We start from the raw sequence: 19,602 nt of genomic DNA, 5'->3' as shown, positions 1-19,602 counted from the left end.
CATTAGAATGTTAACACCGTGAAAGCAGAGGCTGTGTCTTGTTCTCTGCTTTGTCCCCAGAATATGGAGTAGTGGATGCTTTTTTACCTTCTTCTGCACTGTTTCCTCTCTCCTCTCCTTTCCCCCTTACTCTTTTGCTTTTTGGCAACTGTTAGAGGATGAACGTGGCAATCAGTATTGTTCAAGACCAAAGAGGCTGCCTAGCTCTGCTGGAAAACAAGAATTTCACCAGGGCTAGGCTGTGTGCCTGGAATGCCGTCTGACCAGGTGCTGTGCAGTGTCTTATGGATGAAATGTGCCCCCTGAAACTCACCATGACTCAAGACTGTGGGATTTGGCTACAATAATCCGTGGTTTCTTATGAAATGTACTAAAGTATAAAACCAAGAAGAAGGCTTGGGTCTGGGCAAAGCATGTCTTATGGGATGTGCACATCTGAGCCTGGACATCAGGCAGCTGCTTAGGAAGCTGAGTGTGTGTCATGGTGAGCTGCAGGAAGGGCCCTGAGTAGAGTGCCTTGGGGGTCCTCATGCCATTTGTGTCTCAATACTTAAAGTTACAAACGAAGCTAACAAACTGCTAAATAACCACCTTCATAATGACCTGGGTTCAAATGTCAGCTTCTTGGCCTCCTTGGAGTTCCACACTGGCCTGTGGTGGTGCACAGCCCACTGCCCCATGGCTCGCTCCCCTTTTCTTCCTTCCCCTGTTTTCCCAAGTGGCCTCATGTGCCATAGGTGGACACTAGCCTGCACGATCTGGGACCAGCCTTGACTCAGCTCACACAGGCCCTGGAAGTGGGCTTTAGATCATTTGGACAGGGAATTGCAGAGTTCTAGGTCCAGTGGGCATGCCCCCTGGGACCTGTGGATGCTTAGCCCTGGGAGAATGCAGCCACTTAAGGAGGACGGCAATGGAGTGGGGCTGCAGGGAAGGCTGGATGGCCTGCCAAGCCATTGAATTTTTCTGGAATGTGCTTCTCATTTTCTATTAAAAACAGTGCAAACAAAACAATCCCATAAAGGCTTAATTTGTGAATACTGAGGTATTTTCCAACTCTACAAGCCTATGGCTTTATGAATCTGAAAATTCCAGTACCTATGCTTTCCCCAACTTGATGATCACCTTGGACAAAATGCGGAGCAATCCTCCCCTGTTATCATCAGGAGTCATGAACTGTTAAGCTCAGGGCACCTGCTCAGGCATTGAAACGCTGCGTTGAGGAAACCAAGCCCCAGGTGGCCGGGGCCCATGGGCTGAGTCCTTCTGGTGCCTGAAACAGCCACCCACAAGGGTGATGCTGCTATATTTCTAGAGGAAGAGCTCCTCCCTTGCCCCATAGTCCCCGCAGGCCTGCTGGGGCAGAACGTCCTCCTCACTGGCCACAGTGAAGGTGCCCAGGCTGTCACAGAGACCCTGTGCCCCAAGCCCAGAGCCTTGCCGATGGGTTCTCTGCCTCACTTTTCTCTTCCTGTCTCTTCAGGAGAGCTAGAGTGGGCTTTTCACTCAGCTTGAAAGAGATTTCTCTTTTTATCCCAGCTATTCCAAAATCTTGAGCTCCCCAAAGAAGAACTGGAAACTTAGAAATTCTGGCAGCACATCATATGCCTGGAGCATCTCTTGAGTGGCCATGTTTTCTGAACTGACTCTCTCCATTTCCTCCTCCTTTTCCTTATAAATTTCCCTTATTAACAGACTGGGGCATCTTTCAGTAGAGTCACACATTCTCAGGAGATCTGGGCCAAGCTTCCAGCTTCAGCCCTCCTCAAACCCAAGCAAGCTGTGGCTTTGCCACCTCCTCGTTGCTTTGTGGCTGTTTTTTTCTGTTTGTTTTCTGTTTGTTTGTTTGTTTTGACAGAGTCTTGCTCTGTTGCCAGGCTGGAGTGCAGTGGCATGATCTCAGCTCACTGTGACCTCTGCCTCTCGGGTTCAATCAATTCTCCTGCCTCAGCCTCCTGAGTAGCTGGGATTACAGGCACCCACCACCACACCCAGCTAATTTTTTTTTTTTTTTTTTTTTTTTTTTTTTTTTTTTTTTGCATTTTAGTAGAGACAGGGTTTCACCATGTTGGCCAGCTGGTCTCGAACTCCTGAGCTCAGGCGATCCGCCCACCTCGGCCTCCCAAAGTGCTAGGATTAGACGTGAGCCACCGCACCTGGCCTGTGGCTGTTTTTAAAGCACGACATCCTCCTGCTCCACTTGCCCTTTGCTGCTTTTTGGAGGCATCATTTTCTTGGACCCACTTCTTTTCTGTCTATTTTTCTTGCTGGGTTTTCATAGTTTGCTGGGTTTTCAGTTTGGTGGGTATTAGTTGAACATTTTCTGTGTGCCAGGAGCTGGAAAAAACAGGATGAAAAGACACAGACCTCAGGTGTAGTGGAGACAAAAGGTAAACTGAGATTTTTCCTTAAGGGGGTGTGCAGATTTTACCTGCATGTGACTCTTTCCAGTTCATGATGCCTTTCTGAAACCCTCACAGCCAAACAGAATGGCTGCTAAACCACCTCCCCTACCCTACGTAGTCTTTTTTTTTCTTTTCTTTTCCTAAGCAGCCCCAAAGAGTGTAGTCTTCTTTCCTGTGATATTGTAGTTGCTAATTTAAATTATGAAACCAGCCAGGGTGCAGCAGTGTGACGCAAGCAGTGTGCTGGGCTTTCCTAACCTCTAGCCTGGCCCTAGCTAAAATGGTCTTACAGTTTTGGTCTTTGGTAAGTTAAAAGAAAAAGTCAACACCAGATGAAGCTGTGGGACTACCAGAGTAGTTTGATAGTCTCTGTGGGCAGTTATTTGCGTAGCATCTAGCAGACGCAAAGTGGCAAGCCAGGAGGTGTGCAGGACTTAAAGTTGTATAGCCCTTGCCTTCTGTCTGCCTCTAAACAAGCACAGGACCCTTCTTGCTGAAACAAAAATTTTAGCACCTTGTGCTGACTTTCTGCCTCATCCTCTTCTCAGCAAGAGTTCCTGGGCCTCAGCATCTCTTCCCTTTCCCTCTTCCCTCACCCTGACTCTGGAGTCTATCCTCAGTATAATGAAAGCATGTTTATGACGAAGCCCATCTCTAGGTCATGGAGGGGAGACTGCCCTGGCAAGGAAACCCACTTGTTCTCCTCATCCACAAGTCTTTGGAAATGTTTGGTTTAAAACGATTATTTTCTGAATCTTGGTGAGCATTTATGGGAACTAGATGTCCATCTTCATTCCTTTTTATTTATTTATTTTTAGACAGAGTCTTGCTCTGTCGCCCAGGCTGGAGTGCAGTGGCGCAATCTCGGCTCACTGCAACCTCTGCCTCCTGGGTTCAAGTGATTCTCCTGCCTCAGCCTCCCGAGTAGCTGGGATTATAGGCATGTGCCACCATGCTCAGCTAATTTTTTGTATTTGTAGTAGACACAGGGTCTCACTGTGTTAGTCAGGATGGTCTCGATCTTCTGATCTTTTGATCTGCCCGTATTAGCCTCCCAAAGTGCTGGGATTACAGGCGTGAGCCACCGCGCCTGGCCTTCATTCCCTTCTAACACCACTGCAGAAGATGCACATGGTAGCACTGCGGAAAAGGCACAGCAGCATGTGAATGAGGTCCTGACCTCTTCAAATGGTTACAAAGTCCTGTCGGGTCTCACGTCCAACCAAGGACCAACTGTCGCCTGTCCATGCCTCTTTGTCTCCCGTCCTAATTAAACCTGTGAGGTAAACACTCAAATAAGCTGGGCAAACCGACATGAAAGTTAAAGTCAGTAATACCCAGCTGACGATGGATAATGTTTACAGGCATTACTAGTTGGGTGTTTTCTTCAAACTCTACAAAGACTTGACATGGAACATTAAGACTAGTCCATTCACTTCCAACCTAGTGTTGCAGAATCTTGCCAGAACAAGCAGTCCTGAGGCAGTAACATTCACAGAAGTGCATGGCACTGACAAGGAGCTATGCACCCACCTAAAGAATTTCTAAAACTATACTAGATGGCGCACACCAGCGAGACTGTGAATTAGGATAGTTTGTGAGGAGTGCATTTGCATTTTATTTTTCCATGAAAATCACACACACGCAGACACACAGACAAACACACAGAAAAGCAGCTCTGCCTGAAATGAGAGCAATATGGAGGCCAAAGCTGCTGGTGGGATGGCCTGAGGTTTCTAGTTCTGTGGTCTGGAGAAGAAGGATTTTGTGTTTGTTTGGTTTCACCATCAGGTGTTCCAGGTGAGCAAGTCAGTTTCGGTTTCCTCCTGAAAGAGCCTCTTTCTGAATTCGCTGCACGCTCTTCGTGTGTTTGTTTTCTGCTGCAGTGGGGTCATTTATGCTGGCCAGTCCCTTTGGATGACCATATGGGCACGGGCTCCTGCGCCTCCAGCTGCCCAGAGTTCCTTTCTGGCTGCAGGAACGAGCGGTGTGAAAGATCAGTCCTGTGGAAGGAGATCACATGGACTCATGTCATCTTGGTTTTCTCAGATGGTGTGACTGCTTTTAGATTTCAAAAGCTAAACAGTTGTCAATCAATCTCTGAAGGGCACTCAGCTGAGGGCACTGTGATTCTGTCACATCACCCAGGTTATGGGCCATCTTTCTCTCCTTCTCTGTGAAATCTATGAATCAGGTCTCCCTGGTTCTAAGATCCAGGCATTTGTTACAAAGACTCACACATATGAGACGTGTGCATACATGCTTACATCTTGGAGGGAAGCTACACCCATGGTGCTGTTTCCAAGGGCTCTTATGGGGTATTCTGGGGCTTTTTTAGCTTAAGAAAGTTACCATTATCTTAAAAGCCAAGAAATCCTAATTTAGGTCAGCCCTGAGGTACAGAATTCCTTTGACCACTTCCTGTAGGGGTGGCTCTGGGAAGCATGAAAATGTGACTGGGGGAGGGGAGAGATGAGAGCTGGAGTGCAGGATATTAGGTTCCAGATCGAAGCTTGGGCTTTGATTAATAAAGATGCCCATGTTCCTTGAGAAGCCGACACCAAGGTGACCTTTTTAACTGGAGAGACACTGTCTCCAGTTATAAAGTGTGGGTTGAATTCCTGAACCAATGCCCACTGTGGGGCTGGGGTAGTGTGGGCGAGGATGGGACTGGACAAAGGCCTGACCAGTCTAGACGAAGTGTGGTTTATCCCATTATCTGATTTAAAATCACACATCCTCTTAAGAGGATGAGTAACACAGTACTTAGGGCTGAGAACAGGATTTGAGGTGGTGTGAGGATTCCCATCAAGGCTGGGGGTACTTCAGAAACTTCTGAAACTAACACAAAGATACGAGTTATATGGGGGAACTGGAACAGTGTAAGAATAAGGATTAGAAATTGATTTGAGTTGTTCCTAATTTGGGAATGCACATGCAATGGTCACACAATTATTAACCTATTTAGGATGTTTCTAAGTTGTCTGATCATCTGTCACCTACTTAATCTATTCACACCTTGACCCTCACTGGTTTTAACAACAGAGTATAAGATTGCATAAGACCTTATCCCAAAACACGTTTTCCAGGATGGAGTCCTTTGGAGAGTGAAAATGTTCTTGGTAAGCAAACGCTGATTTCTAGATAAATATCTGTGTGGTCCTGGCTCACAATTTGGAGTTGTAAAGCCAATGGCTGGATGAGCTTCCTGAAGTTCTCACATTTGCTTAGGAGCAAGTTGTAAATTCTCTCTAGAACTTCTTGAGAGAAATTACCTTTTTCTTGTTTGAAGGATACTTTAAAGGAAATTATTCTGAAGTGGTATAATATAAACAATAATATAATTACTATTTATTTCATGACAGACATATACAATGCTATATGAAAGAATTTTTGCAAACCTTTGTAAAGATAGTATGTTGTTTTCCCAGCACCATATGTAGAAAGCTGAAACTGGATCCCTTCCTTACACCTTATACAAAAATTAATTCAAGATGGATTAAAGACTTAAATGTTAGACCTAAAACCATTAAAACCCTAGAAGAAAACCTAGGCAATACCATTCAGGACATAGGCGTGGGCAAGGACTTCATGTCTAAAACACCAAAAGCAATGGCAACAAAAGCCAAAATTGACAAATGGGATCTAATTAAACTAAAGAGCTTCTGCACAGCAAAAGAAACTACCATCAGAGTGAACAGGCAACCTACAGAATGGGAGAAAATTTTTGCAACCTACTCATCTGACAAAGGGCTAATATCCAGAATCTACAATGAACTCAAACAAATTTACAAGAAAAAAACAAACAACCCCATCAAAAGGTGGGCAAAGGATATGAACAGACACTTCTCAAAAGAAGACATTTATGCAGCCAAAAAAACACATGAAGAAATGCTCATCATCACTGGCCATCAGAGAAATGCAAATCAAAACCACAGTGAGATACCATCTCACACCAGTTAGAATGGCCATCATTAAAAAATCAGGAAACAACAGGTGCTGGAGAGGATGTGGAGAAATAGGAACACTTTTACACTGCTGGTGGGACTGTAAACCAGTTCAACCATTGTGGAAGTCAATGTGGCGATTCCTCAGGGATCTAGAACTAGAAATACCATTTGACCCAGCCATCCCATTACTGGGTATATACCCAAAGGACTATAAATCATGCTGCTATAAAGACACATGCACACGTATGTTTATTGCGGCACTATTCACAATAGCAAAGAGTTGGAACCAACCCAAATGTCCAACAACGATAGACTGGATTAAGAAAATGTGGCACATATACACCATGGAATACTATGCAGCCATAAAAAATGATGAGTTCGTGTCCTTTGTAGGGTCATGGATGAAACTGGAAAACATCATTCTCAGTAAACTATCGCAAGGACAAAAAACCAAACACTGCATGTTCTCACTCATAGGTGGGAATTGAACAATGAGAACTCATGGACACAGGAAGGGGAACATCACATTCCAGGGACTGTTGTGGGGTGGGGGGAGGGGGGAGGGACAGCATTAGGAGATATACCTAATGCTAAATGACGAGTTAATGGGTGCAGGAAATCAACATGGCACATGGATACATATGTAACAAACCTGCACATTGTGCACATGTACCCTAAAACCTAAGGTATAATAATAAAAAAAAAAACTTAAAAAAAAAAAAAAAGATAGTATGTTGTAAAGTCAGAATTAGGTTTTGGATGAAAATTATCAGAAAAATATGCCAATAAGTGTGTTGCAGGTTTTCTAATCTTTGTGAACAAAAATGTAAAAAACACAATAGAAAAATGATCACATCCAATAAGGGATAAAAGTTTGGAATTAACTGCTGTAGATCATAGAACATCAGCACCCCTGATGTTCTGCCCGGCCCAGAGGTGATGTGGTGGGATTAGTCCTTTAAGAGGGAACATGCCAGGCAGGGGTGGGGAGACCACTGGTAATTCTGGGAAACAATTTTGCTACCCAATTCTATATTCTGAGTTACAGAGTTATAAAAAGGATTCGCAACTGCAAGTGGTTTTTAAAAATAATTTTCAACTGATGTCAACAGCAATCACCACATCTATAAATGGGAATCAGTGGCTGGAAGATCTCAGTAAAAGCAAACTTTCTCTAACTAAAGGAGCCTTTACTTAGGCATTTCTGGGCCCTCTGGCAGGTAAGGGTTGGGAAGACAAAGTCAGTTTTGCCAAGTAGCCATTAGGTCTCTGCTGGTCAAGGGGAAGGGAAAAAATTCATCACAAGCACTGCTTTGGACAGCAGTGTTTCAATCATTAGCTGTATTTGGTTTTTCTTGCAATCCAGAAACTGGGCAGAATAAAAACTTTATGGGGAAATACGTTTTTTGCATATCATTGCTTTTTGATTTGATTTGATTTACTCTCCAGGTAAGTCGGAAGAGAGTGGCTAATTCATCCCTCTACAATCCCAGGCTTAAGCCAAGGCATTGGGATGCCGGTGCCTCCTCCGGTACTTGCTCCAGCTCTCTCCTTCTTGGATGGTGTGCTCCTTACATGAGGCACTGTGCCAGGGCAGGAGCCTACAAGCACCTATTCCAAGGGTTATCACAAGCCAGGAGACATACCGCCTATTGCTTCTTTCTCCATCTTCTTGATATTTTTATAAAGAACAAAGAGCCCTCTTCCTACAACAGATGCTATTCCTTGATCTAACCAAATGTGTGTCTGACACTGAAACGATGTGCCAGTTAAGTCCCTTCCTTTGAAACTCAAACACATGTCCAGACATAGATGTCAAGAACCCAAAACATTCTAATATTCTCTATTACCTTCTCTGCTCCTTATTCCCCAAATCCAAGCTTTTTTGCTGTAAGCAAAAAACATGGGAAAGTTCTTTTCAAAAATGCTCTCCCATACTATCCAGATAGTTTCCTGATTACAAGAGGAACCCCTACAGCTACTGAATGAAAAGTTCTTCAGCACAGAACACACAGCGGCAGGGACTTAGCAAGGATGTGATGAGGATGTGGTGGGGACTTGGTAGGGACCATGGTATGGGTGGGGCTCTCTGTAGGAGGCGTATCTGAGCCTTGGGGCAACTCAAGCCCAATGAACCAGCTGGGCTGTGAGCTGAGGAGCTGCCTCAAGCTGCGGACAGCATAAGCAGCAGGGGTACCTGGGCTTGTCGACTGGCTCCAGCAGCTCGAGGATGCAAAGGGAGGTCGTGAATTTCAGTCTGCTGTTTAGCAAAATTTACAAACACCTGGAGGTAAGAGAAGAGCAAGATTAGGTAGATATTTCCAGGAAAACAGCACCCTACACCCACCTACCCACTCTGCTCTCTATTTTCCACAGTTCACATACAGCCCTGCTGGTGTGGCTCGTGTCCTACCCGGGGGAGGCTGGCCCACCCAGGAAGCCTGGCCACCACTGCCCTGGTCAGAGCTAGCTCCTTAGACTAGACTCCTGAGTGATGCCACAGGAGTTCCTGCTGGAGGACTCAAGGGACTTGGGCACCAGACATTGGGGTAATCAAGGCAAGGCAGATTCTCAGCTAGCAGCATCCTAATAACTAAAAAAAAAAAAAAAAAAGATAATTGATCCCTGTTCGGCTCCTCGTTGAGTGTGAGGTGGCTCCTGCTCATGCCTCCCCCTGCTTAATGCTGATGAGAAGGTGCGGGTGAGCCAGCTCCTCAGGGGTTAAATGGAGACTTCCCTGTTTCCATTGCTTTACTGAACTGTCTTTAAAGATGTTTATTTTAAAACAAACATATATAAAAACACAAAACCCAGAAACAACCCAAATGTCTATCAATGAATGAATAGATGGATGAACAAAATGTAGCACATATACGTACAAACGAATATTATTCGGCCTGAAAAAGGAAGGAAATTCTGGCACATGATACAACACAGATGAACCTTGAGGACATTATGCTAAGTCCTCACATAGTAAGCCAGACACAAAAGGACAAACACTGTATGATTCCACTTATATGAGGTATCTATAGTAGTCAGAGCCTTAGAGACGAAAGTAGAACAGTAGTTGCCAAGGGCGAGGGGGGCAGTAAGTGGCGAGTTAGTGTCTAATGGGCACAGATTTTCACTGAAGCAAGATGAAAGAGTTCTATCGGGGATGGTGGTAATGGTTGCACGACAATGTAAATGTACTTAATACCACTGCACTGTGCACTTAAACATGGTTGGCATGGTCAATTTTATGTTATTATATTTTACCGCAATAAAAAATGTGATTACATCTTAAAAAACCACACATGGAATGCACGTTTATCAAAACTCACTAAACTGTACATTTAATATGGGTGTTTTTGTTTTGTTTTGCTTTTTTGAGACAGGGGCTTGCTGTCACCCAGACTAGAGTGCAGTGGTATGAACACAGCTCATTGCAGCCTTGACCTCCTGGGCTCCAGCAATCTTCCTGCCTCAACCTCCCATGCAGATGGGATCACAGGCATGCACCACCATGCCTGGCTAATTTTCTGATTTTTTTTTTTTTTTTTTTGTATAGACAAGGTCTCACTTTGTTGCATGGGCCCGTCTTAAACTCCTGCGCTCAAGTGATCCTCCTGCCTTGGCCTCCCAAAGAACCTGTGTTTCATCGTATGTTAATTACATATCAATAAAGCTGATTTGAAGGAAAAACCACCACCACAAATGAGCAAGAATGAAATAACACACCATAGCATCACGGGGAAGGAAAATGTGAAAAAAGAATCAATGAAGTTTCCTGATGACTAAAAAATATTGTTAGAAAACAATTTCTGATATACCACCTTTTACCCCAATAAACAGAGGGCAAGAGTTTGTTAAAAATCAGGAATGTTATGCCTCCCTCTTATGGCAATTCCAATCCACACTGGGTGTTCTGGGCCAGTCTTTGCTCAGCTCTCGGTGCCCCGGAGCCAACTTGCCTGGTCCAGTGTGGTCTGTGTGACCGAGTACTCCTCGATGAGCAGGCTGTCCTTGTGGGAGAGGAGGAGCTGGAAGATCCTCGCCAGGGAGGAGGAGGAGACCTGGAACTGGAGCATGTTGTAGTGCCTCTCCCTCTGCACGCTGCCTGGGAAGTTCCCCTGGAAGAACTGCTCCACAGGGTTCAGGTCAGGAAGCAGGTCGTCCTTCGGGGATTTGATCTTCATTGTGACGATATAGCCATCTCCAAATCTAGGGGATGCACACAGTGCAGGACAGGCCTCCGTTAGTGGTTGGGCCTAAGGTAATCCCAAAATAAGGAGTAGACTCATCAGAAATTTTGGGGGTTAAGCCCAGCTTGGTGGCTCACACCTGTCATCCCAGCAATTTGGGAGGTAGAGGTGGGAGGATCACTTGAGCTCAGGAGTGTAAGATAAGCCTGGGCAACAGGTAAGACCCTGTCTCTGTGGAAATTAGCATGTCATGGTGGCACATGCTTGTGGTCCCAGCTACTTGGGAGGCTGAGGTGGGAGGATCACTTGAGCATAGGAGGTCAAGGCTACAGTGAGCCACGATCATGCCACTGCACTCCAGCCTGGGTGACAGAGTGAGACCCTGTCTCAAAAAAACCGAAAAACAAGAAACAAACACAAACAAGAACAACAAAAAAAGAAACACTGGGGATTAAAGGCCCATACCATGGACCTATGTACATACCGAAAACTAGGAGAGAAAAACCATGGTAGTCCCCAGAGAAATCATTTGATACCAGTTTTTGGAGGTCAAACGTCTGCATGGTAATGTGGGACAATCATACTTGCTGAAGTCGAAGGTAGTTTTATTTTATATTTATTTATTTATTTATTTATTTATTTATTTATTTATTTATTTTTGAGACAGAGTCACACTGTTGCCCAGGCTGGAGTACAGTGGTGTGATCTTGGCTCACTGCAACCTCTGCCTCCTGGGTTCAAGCAGTTCTCCTGCCTCAGTCTCCTGAGTAGCTGAGATTACAGGCACCCGCCACCACACTCGGCTAATTTTTTTTTTTTTGTATTTTTAGTAGAGACAGGGTTTCACCATGTTGGCCAGGCTGGTCTTAAACTCCTGACCTCAAGTGATCTGCCTGCCTTGGCCTCCCAAAGTGCTGGGATTACAGGCATGAGCCACCAAGCCCGGCCTATTTTATTTTTTGAGACAGAGTCTTGCCCTTTCGCCCAGGCTGGAGTGCAGTGGTGTGATCTCGATTCACTGCAACCTCTGCCTCCTGAGTTCAAGTGATTCTTGTGCCTCAGTTTCCTGAGTAGGTGGGATTACAGGCACACACCACCATGCCCATTTAATTTTTGTATTTTTAGTAGAGACAGGGTTTCACTGTGTTGGCCAGGCCGGTCTCGAACTCCTGACCTCAAGTGATCCTCCTGCCTCAGCTTCCCAAAGTGATAGGATTACAGGTGTGAGCCACTGCACCCGGCCGTCAAAGGTAGTTTTAGCCCAGTGTGGGGATCCCAAGACTGCCCATAAAGACACGTGGACCAGTGCATACTGAGTGGTGGTAAGGGCTGATGGGCCAGGTGGGAGCAAAGGCTCGGGAAGGCAGCACTTCCCTGAGGAAGCTTCCCGAAGCAAATGGAGCTGCTAGGGCCCAGGCCATTGGTGCTTTCTTCCTCCCTCAGCAGGATGGCTGGTTACCCTCACTTGGATGAGGGATGGTCCACCAGAGAGTGTGTGCACGGCTAGCGGGTGTCAGTACCCTATGCCCTAGTATCCTGTGTCAGTCATAACTGACTCCAAAGCTCCCTCCACAGTCTAGGGCTGTTCTCCTCTGCAGTAAGATGCAGAGGAGAAAGGCTGTTCACCTTTCAGCTCCAGAAAACTCACCGTCCTTCCACACAGGGAACACTCCCCTCTCACCCCCTCTATCAGGGAGATATTGAGGAGTCAGAGGGAAAGGAATAGGAGAACTTTCCTTTCTCCAGCAGTTGGACACAGGAAGTTGCTGACACAGGTCTGGTGACCTGACATGCTGCTATTTCTATAGATATCAATGCAGTGTGCAAGCTGTAGTTGCTCAATAAATCATGGGTCAAACGTCCACTTGCCACAAGCAGCTAATCTATTAGACCTTTCTCTCAATCATTTATCTGCTCTGACACATATGAAAGGATGACATCTTCTGTGTAACACCCTCCCGTGGGTGCATCAGGATTATGCACCTCAGCATAGATAAGGTGGGTTATGTGCTCTTCCTCCCACCAACCAGCTTAGTGACTTATATTCTGAGCTCTTAATAAGTGTTAAATAAATAAGTAATTGTAACTCTGCTCTTTTCTAGGTTATAAAGCTTATCAGAATGTGAATGAGCATGGCAATATGCTGATAATCTTAAACTGTTAGGTTTGGCATGCAAACTCTTAATAATAAGGAATTATCTACAATAGTTTACAATGTGTGGGTACAGGATAAGGATAATCCTATTCAGGATTACTGGCATTGGTTGGTTTGTTGTATAACATATGGTCTTTTTTCAAATTCAAAAGCATACAATATTCTAAAAACAAAAACGGGTCCTCAAGCCAGTTGGTCTCCTAACCATTCCCACATTGGAGTGCACTCTTAGTAAATAGGCCACAGTTCCTGGATCTGTTGGGATAAGTGGTGGAATACTGAGGCAGTGGTAGTGGCCCTCCCTCATCCCAGCCAGGCTCTGCATGCATCCTGATCAGACGCCCCATCCAGATACTGGGGCGAGTCTTCGACCACAGGAAATTAGGCCACTATAGAGGAGTTTCTTATTAGCATAACGGCCTTCTCCATCTGCTGCTGGAGAATGAGGCCCAGCCACCACCTGCCTCTGCCCCAGGGGATGACGGGGCAGCAGGACTCTTCCAAGTGTCAATGGAGAACACAGGATCCAGTTGGATCCACAGAAGGCAACAAGGGGCACGCCCCACCATCTGCTTACTTGGACTTGAGATGCTGAATGGTGCCCATACATCGAAAGGCGCCCTTTACCATGATGGCCAGCCGGGTACACAGCGCTTCACATTCTTCCATGCTGTGGGGCAGGAGAGAGGAGGTGAGCAGGAGAGGATTCCCACCCACCTTCCCCAGCCCTGGGAATCTCTTGCCTGTGGGATGTGAGGACCACAGCCCTCCCTTCTCTGATGATGCTCACGATGACGTTCCACAGCATGCGGCGTGCCTGGGGGTCCATCCCTGTGGTGGGCTCGTCCTGGGAGGTGGAAAGAAGGTTGGGGGCACAGGCTGGGAGCTGGCCCTTCTGATTACTGCTTCCCCCTGGGCTGGCTCCCTTGTGGAGGATGAGCTGACAGAAGGCGCACACAGTCACTCCCCTCACTTGAGCAAGACAGGGGTACCCTGGTGTAGGGTACGGAAGACAGGAGGTGGATCCGAGAGTAAAGAAGCATGGTGTCCACCCTGGGCCCATTTCAGCCCACGAGGGGATTAAAGTGGATTAAGGCAATGACAGAATTCTCCTCAAAAAAAGAAAATCCTGCAAATACATTTGTCAGGAGGCAGGGAGGTCACTCGGGTCACTTCCTTGGTTCCCGCTATGTCCTGTGCCCTGTGCCCTCATGATCCTTGGGCTGCATGGGCATGGCCTCAGGCCTGGCCTGGCTCAGGAGCCTTTGACCCAGCTCAGTGCTCCTGTATGGGGACCAGACACTGACAGGCTGCAGAGCGGGCTGGACTTCCCGGCTGTGAGCCGATGGCCCCACAGGAGACATCCTGGGAACGCAGGATGTGTGCAGTCCCAAGTCAAGGCTGTGCCATGACTTGTTTTTCTCCAGAGCTGTGTGAACCAAACACTGGGCTGATCGCTCAAAATGAGCAACACAGGAAACAGTCCAGACTAAAGCCAAATTACTGCAGTTTCTAAATCTGCCGACCCAGAACCTATTTCCCCAACCCGAGAGATGCAGCACTTGGTTTAAGCCCTTGGTGCGGCCCAAGCCCTCAGTTACCAGCAGCACCAGTGGTGGGCAGCCAATGAGCGCGATGGCTGTGGACAGTTTCCGCTTGTTGCCCCCACTGTATGTGCCAGCCAGGCAGTCGGCGTAGGCAGTCAGGCCCAGGCTCTTAATACTCCAGTTTGCAACCTAGGGAAGAGAAAGAAATGCCATTTGGAGAAGACAAGCAAACACCCCAAACCTCCCCCAGTTCAAAGCCTTGGGCTGCCAGATCTCATGTCTCCAGAATGAAAGCCCCAGCTAGGCTGAAACAGGCTCCTGCTGGCTCCTGTCCTCTGGCATGTGCTTCAGGCACCAGACAGGGGCTCCTTCACTCTGTGTCTTGGATCCCAGGGTGGCCTGGTCAGCTCAGCATCTGTTGGGTATAGCCCCCTGAGAAAAGGACTTCAGCCTTACAAACAGCAAGACAGTGGGTCTCGCCCAGCGTCCTGGACCATGGCTAGGAGTGGAGGAGGAAGGGTCTGTTTGAGAAGATGGTGAGTGCCAGACCTGTTGATCCCACCCCTCAAGAGGTTACACCCAAAGCCTTGTGCATCCGACACATACTTATGGAGCACTGACCATACGCCGGGCACCGAACCAGGCACTGAAGAGCAATGTGAACACAGCCATTGCTGCTGTCCTCAGACTGTGGGGAGGTGACAGTCAAAATAAACAGAATACTGGCAGATCGTGACAGTGCTGTGAGGGAACGATGACAGAGACACCAGGTGTGTGTGCACATGCACAGGAGGAGATCTAGGGAAGCCACTGGAGACAAGCTCACCATGCTTCTGCCTTCTGTACTAGTCCCCCGTGCCTGGAATGTTCCTCCCTAGGTGTGCACATGGCTCCTTCTCTCACCTCTAGTTCTTCATTCAGATTCTCTCCTCTGCAGGCTCTCCCTGGGCCACCCTACCTCAAAGTGCAAACCCTGCCCCAACAGTTCTTCCCTGCATTACTTTTCCCTGAGGACTTTTCACTCTCTAATGTCCTGGATATTTTACCTATTTATCTATAGATCGTCTATCCCTCCCACTAGAATGTAAGCTCCATTTTTAACTTTTTATTTGGAAATAGTTTCAAACTCACACGAACATATAAGAATAAAAATAGTTCATGGAATTATTAACTAATAAACCCTTCTCTCTCACACACACACAATTTTTTATGACCCATTTGAGGGTAAGTTACTCATCACAGCCCTTCACTCCTAAATACTTCAGGGCATATTTCCTAAGAATAGAGATCTTCTCTTACATAACCACAGTACATTATCAATGTCAGTAAACTTAATGTTATGATACATTTACCTAATCTACTGTTCATAGTTCAGTTTTGTCAGTTGGTCCAATAATATCCTTCTATCATTTTTTTTCTCTTCTGCACAAGATGTAGTCTATTGTCTGTTATTCAGTCATTATGCCTATTTAGCCTCCTGCAATCAGAGATATTTCCATAGCTCTTTCTTTGTCTTTTATGACTCTTTTATTTTTGAAGAATACAGTCTCCTTTTTTTTTTTTTAAGGAATATTCCTTCTTTGGAGCTTGTCAGATGTTTCCTCATGATAAGATTCAGTTTACATATCTCCAATCTGGATTCTACATAAGTGAAATTGTGTCCTTCACAGGGTATCACATCTTGGGGCATGAGATGTCCATCTGCCCCTTATGGTTAATTTTGATCACTCAGTTAAGGTGCTGTCTAATTTCTCCATTGTAGATGTTAATTTTTATCACCCAGTTAAGGTGCTATCTAATTTCTCCATTGTAAAATTACTATGTTTCTCTCTTATAACCAATAATCAATCTGTACAGAGATACTTTCATTTCTTTAAAATTATATTATTATTATTTTAAGAGACAGAGTCTTGCTCTGTTTCCCAGGCTGGAGAGCAGTGGCTTGATCACAGCTCACTGCAGCCTCAACCTCCCAGGCTCAAGCATTCCTCCCACCTCAGCCACCTGAGTAGATAGGACTATAGGCGTGCACCACCAGGCCCAGCTAATTTGTTTGCTAATGTTTTGTAGAGACAGGGTCTCCCTATGTTGCACAGGCTAATCTGGAACTCCTGGGCTCAAGCGATCTTCCTACCTTGGCATCCCAAAGGGCTGCGATTACAGGTGTGAGCCACCATGCCCAGCCCGTTATTTTTTTTTTTTAAAAGCACTTCCTTACTTTCTGGCATAAGATATTCCAGGTTCATTTTATACCTATGCCATTCCAGCCCTGGAATTTATCATTTACTAGAGGAATCAGGGTTACTTTTAGTGGGGAATGTTATTAAAAGTCTGAGCACTAAGTGTGCTCATGGCTACTGGGGTGTTTTTGTTTCTTGAGCCTTTCAGAAGACAGATACACACATGCAAATATATGTATATATATACATGCCTATATGCATGAAACGTGAACACATCTGCATGCACCCACAAACACAAGCATATAAATATTCCTGAATTCCCAGTCCTATCTCCAGTTCCAATCCATGACCTCACAGTTCTGTCTTGCTTTTCCCTTTTCCATATTTGTAAGTCCTTTCTTCCACAGTGAGAATTCTGGGTCCCAATAACATCAAAACACTTATTAATTTATTTAACCCTGTAACACATCTAAAATTTTCAGAATCACTTTGCCTATACCACTATAAAAAACAAACTAAAAAGAACTCAGAAATTGTTTGTAGTTCTTCTCCCCCACTCCACCCTGCCCAAGAATTAGGATATAGAGTCAAACATTGTGTTCAGCAGTTGTTTGTATTAGCTCTATCCCCCTTTTGCAAGATTATGATATTTATTTGAAATAAAATTAGGTTAGTTTATTTAGGTTGCTGTCAGTGTTAGGTTTTCTTTTTGTTTTCATTTTTGCCTACTTCCCATTCTTACTGATTTTTTTTGAATATGCGGAACATTAACATGCTTCCAAAAATTAAAACTATACAAAAATATATCCCCAGAAGTACTATTTCCTCCCATTTTTCTTTCTTCCAATTTTCTTCTTGTTGATCACCAAATTCATTGTTTTCTGGTTTATCCTTTCTATGTTCTATTTGCAAAGGTAAGCAGACATAAGTTTACTTTCTTGTTTTTCCTTCTTTCTTACATACAAAGTAGCATTCTATATGTTCTGTTTTCCACTTTGCTTTTTTTCATTTAACAGTATTTACTGGAAATATCTCCATATCAGTTTACTGAGATTTTTCTTTTTCTTTTTTATAGTTGCATAAGACTTTATTGTGTGTCTGTACCATAAATTATTCAGCCAATCTACAATGACTAAACATTTAGGTAACTTCCAGCATTTTGCAATTACAAATGCAACGGATCACCTTATACATACTCATTTTGTACTGTGGGAGATGCATCTTCAGGATAAACTCTTAGAAGTGTGATTGCTGAGTCAACGGATAAATGCATACATCATTTTGTTAGATATGAGAGTGGGGATTTTTTTTTTGTCTGTCTTGTTCTTTTTTTTGTCTATACCTCTGGTTTCTAGAACAGTACTTGGCACACAGTAGACACATAGGAAACATTTGTTGGAATGAATGAATGAATGAATGAATGAATAGCACGCTTCAGTTTCTCATCTCCAAGAGAATGTACTCTCATGAAACAGGCTTATAATTAACCAGACTCCTATGTGGCCACAACAAACCATTTTTCACCTTTTCGATTTCCTCTGCTGGTACACCTCGAAGCCGGGCATAAAGGTAAAGATGTTCTCGTCCTGTGAGCAGCTCATCAATTGCATCAAATTGAGGACAGTAGCCCATATTTTGATGGACTTCAGAAATATTCGTTAAAATACTGCAAGAAAAAAAGCAATTACTGAGTATCCTTCAAGGAGGGATGACCATAGAGCTAGGGCTGGAGAAGCTTCTGCCAATGGGAAAAGGAAGTTGCTTCTTCTCTTCTCAAATTTGGCTTCAGAAATGCATGGGATATTTGGGAATCAAAAGAGGGGCCCTTTGGTTAGAAACTGAATCCTGTCAGATTCTTCCATGTTTCCATGTCTAGGATTAATTGAATCCCTGTTACGCCAAAAGTCAGCTTTCATTTTGGATCAGATCACCTCAAATGTGAGTGTAAAAACAGAGGGAAGATCAGGTTTAAGAAAATGATTCATGATTTTTCAATAATTTTCAGACATTTGGGAAGTAACTAGAAAAGATGGATGTGTCCAAATGGAAGTAAGCTTCTCTATCTGTATTTATTGGCAAAGATAGCAATGAAAGAGGAGCCAGTGAGATGACTACCCACAGCGAGAGGCCTGCAGGGAGCAGGGGTAGAGTGAGTTGAGTTCCACCAACTCCCTTTGGCTAATATATTCGCCCTCACTAAAAAAATATATTGCCAAGATGGAAAATAAACTATACATAGACATTTAGTCTAATGTCATCCTTTTCTTCTTATAGCTTAGAGTCTATGAATAAAGGATGGATGGTACAGAGAGAGACCATTGCGGTTCCCCACAATGACAAAAGCCACCAAAGGCATGGCTGGGCCAATTAAAACTACTCAGGGAAGCAAATAGGGTACATTTCCAAATTAGCGGGAGCTACCCTACCAGACAATCCCAATTCTGTGTCTTAAACCTATAGTTTCTTTCTAGCATCCAGCTCAGTTTTACCTTCTGGACGTCAGACCCTCACTTGGACACAGTTCTAACTTGATGTCTCATAAATGTGCTCATGGAAAATTCTATGATATCTTTCCCCTCCTCCACCCTGCCATGACTCCTTTTGTCACAATCAGGAAGTCACCTGCATGGTCACTTGCAGGTGAAGCTGGATCTGTTGAGATAGACTCAGCCATGACCTGGCTTCACCCCTGCCTGTCCCTTTTCTGTAAACCCAGTAGGGCTGGCTATGGAGGCCAAAGAACCAAATTCATCCTGTCTGAGCCAGTGAAGCATGCTCAGGACTCTTCATGCCCACTGGACATTGGGCCATGCTGAGGATGGCTTTCAGGGGAGAGAAAGAGGCCCCAGTCAAGCAGATGCTGGACAGATGTCAGCAGCACCTAACTCCACTTATAAACCAGGGCAGAGACTTCCTCTGGGCACCTCTATTGTGTGTGCTGAAGTTTTACTGTTCAAGCTTTTCCTGCAGCCAGGAAAGAGGCAGACAAGTGAGAGCTCATCCTCTCTGTCCTGCCCATAGGGGACCAGTCTGTTTAAACACATTTTATTACAGAGAGCAGCAGTCATCCTCCAGAATCCAAGGGCACATGCCAGTTTTCCCTCCATGCTCCTTGGTCTGGCAAAGCCAAGTATCAGCCTACAAATAGCCAATGCAGGTTAGGCTACCCCAAGGGCCCATG

The 19,602-nt window shown here is 45.0% G+C and overlaps 1 protein-coding gene across 1 annotated transcript in view; it reads right to left on the bottom strand.

Moving 5' to 3' along the window:
• Nucleotides 1–3,999: 3,999 nt before the first annotated feature.
• ABCA4 (ATP binding cassette subfamily A member 4) overlaps nucleotides 4,000–19,602 on the bottom strand; it is a 130,824-nt gene continuing 115,221 nt past the window's right edge. Inside the window, exons 44-50 of the mRNA XM_030823299.1 lie at nucleotides 17,946–18,087; nucleotides 14,296–14,430; nucleotides 13,438–13,541; nucleotides 13,272–13,364; nucleotides 10,309–10,558; nucleotides 8,553–8,639; nucleotides 4,000–4,408 (exon numbers count right to left, since the gene is read on the bottom strand). Of these exons, the coding sequence (XP_030679159.1) occupies nucleotides 4,403–4,408; nucleotides 8,553–8,639; nucleotides 10,309–10,558; nucleotides 13,272–13,364; nucleotides 13,438–13,541; nucleotides 14,296–14,430; nucleotides 17,946–18,087 (817 nt within the window). The 3' untranslated portion in view covers nucleotides 4,000–4,402. The remainder of the gene's footprint in view (nucleotides 4,409–8,552; nucleotides 8,640–10,308; nucleotides 10,559–13,271; nucleotides 13,365–13,437; nucleotides 13,542–14,295; nucleotides 14,431–17,945; nucleotides 18,088–19,602) is intronic.

This window comes from Nomascus leucogenys, chromosome 12 (genome assembly GCF_006542625.1).
Source record: "Nomascus leucogenys isolate Asia chromosome 12, Asia_NLE_v1, whole genome shotgun sequence".
NCBI lineage: Eukaryota > Metazoa > Chordata > Mammalia > Primates > Hylobatidae > Nomascus > Nomascus leucogenys.
This window is presented reverse-complemented; position numbering and strand designations above follow the sequence as displayed.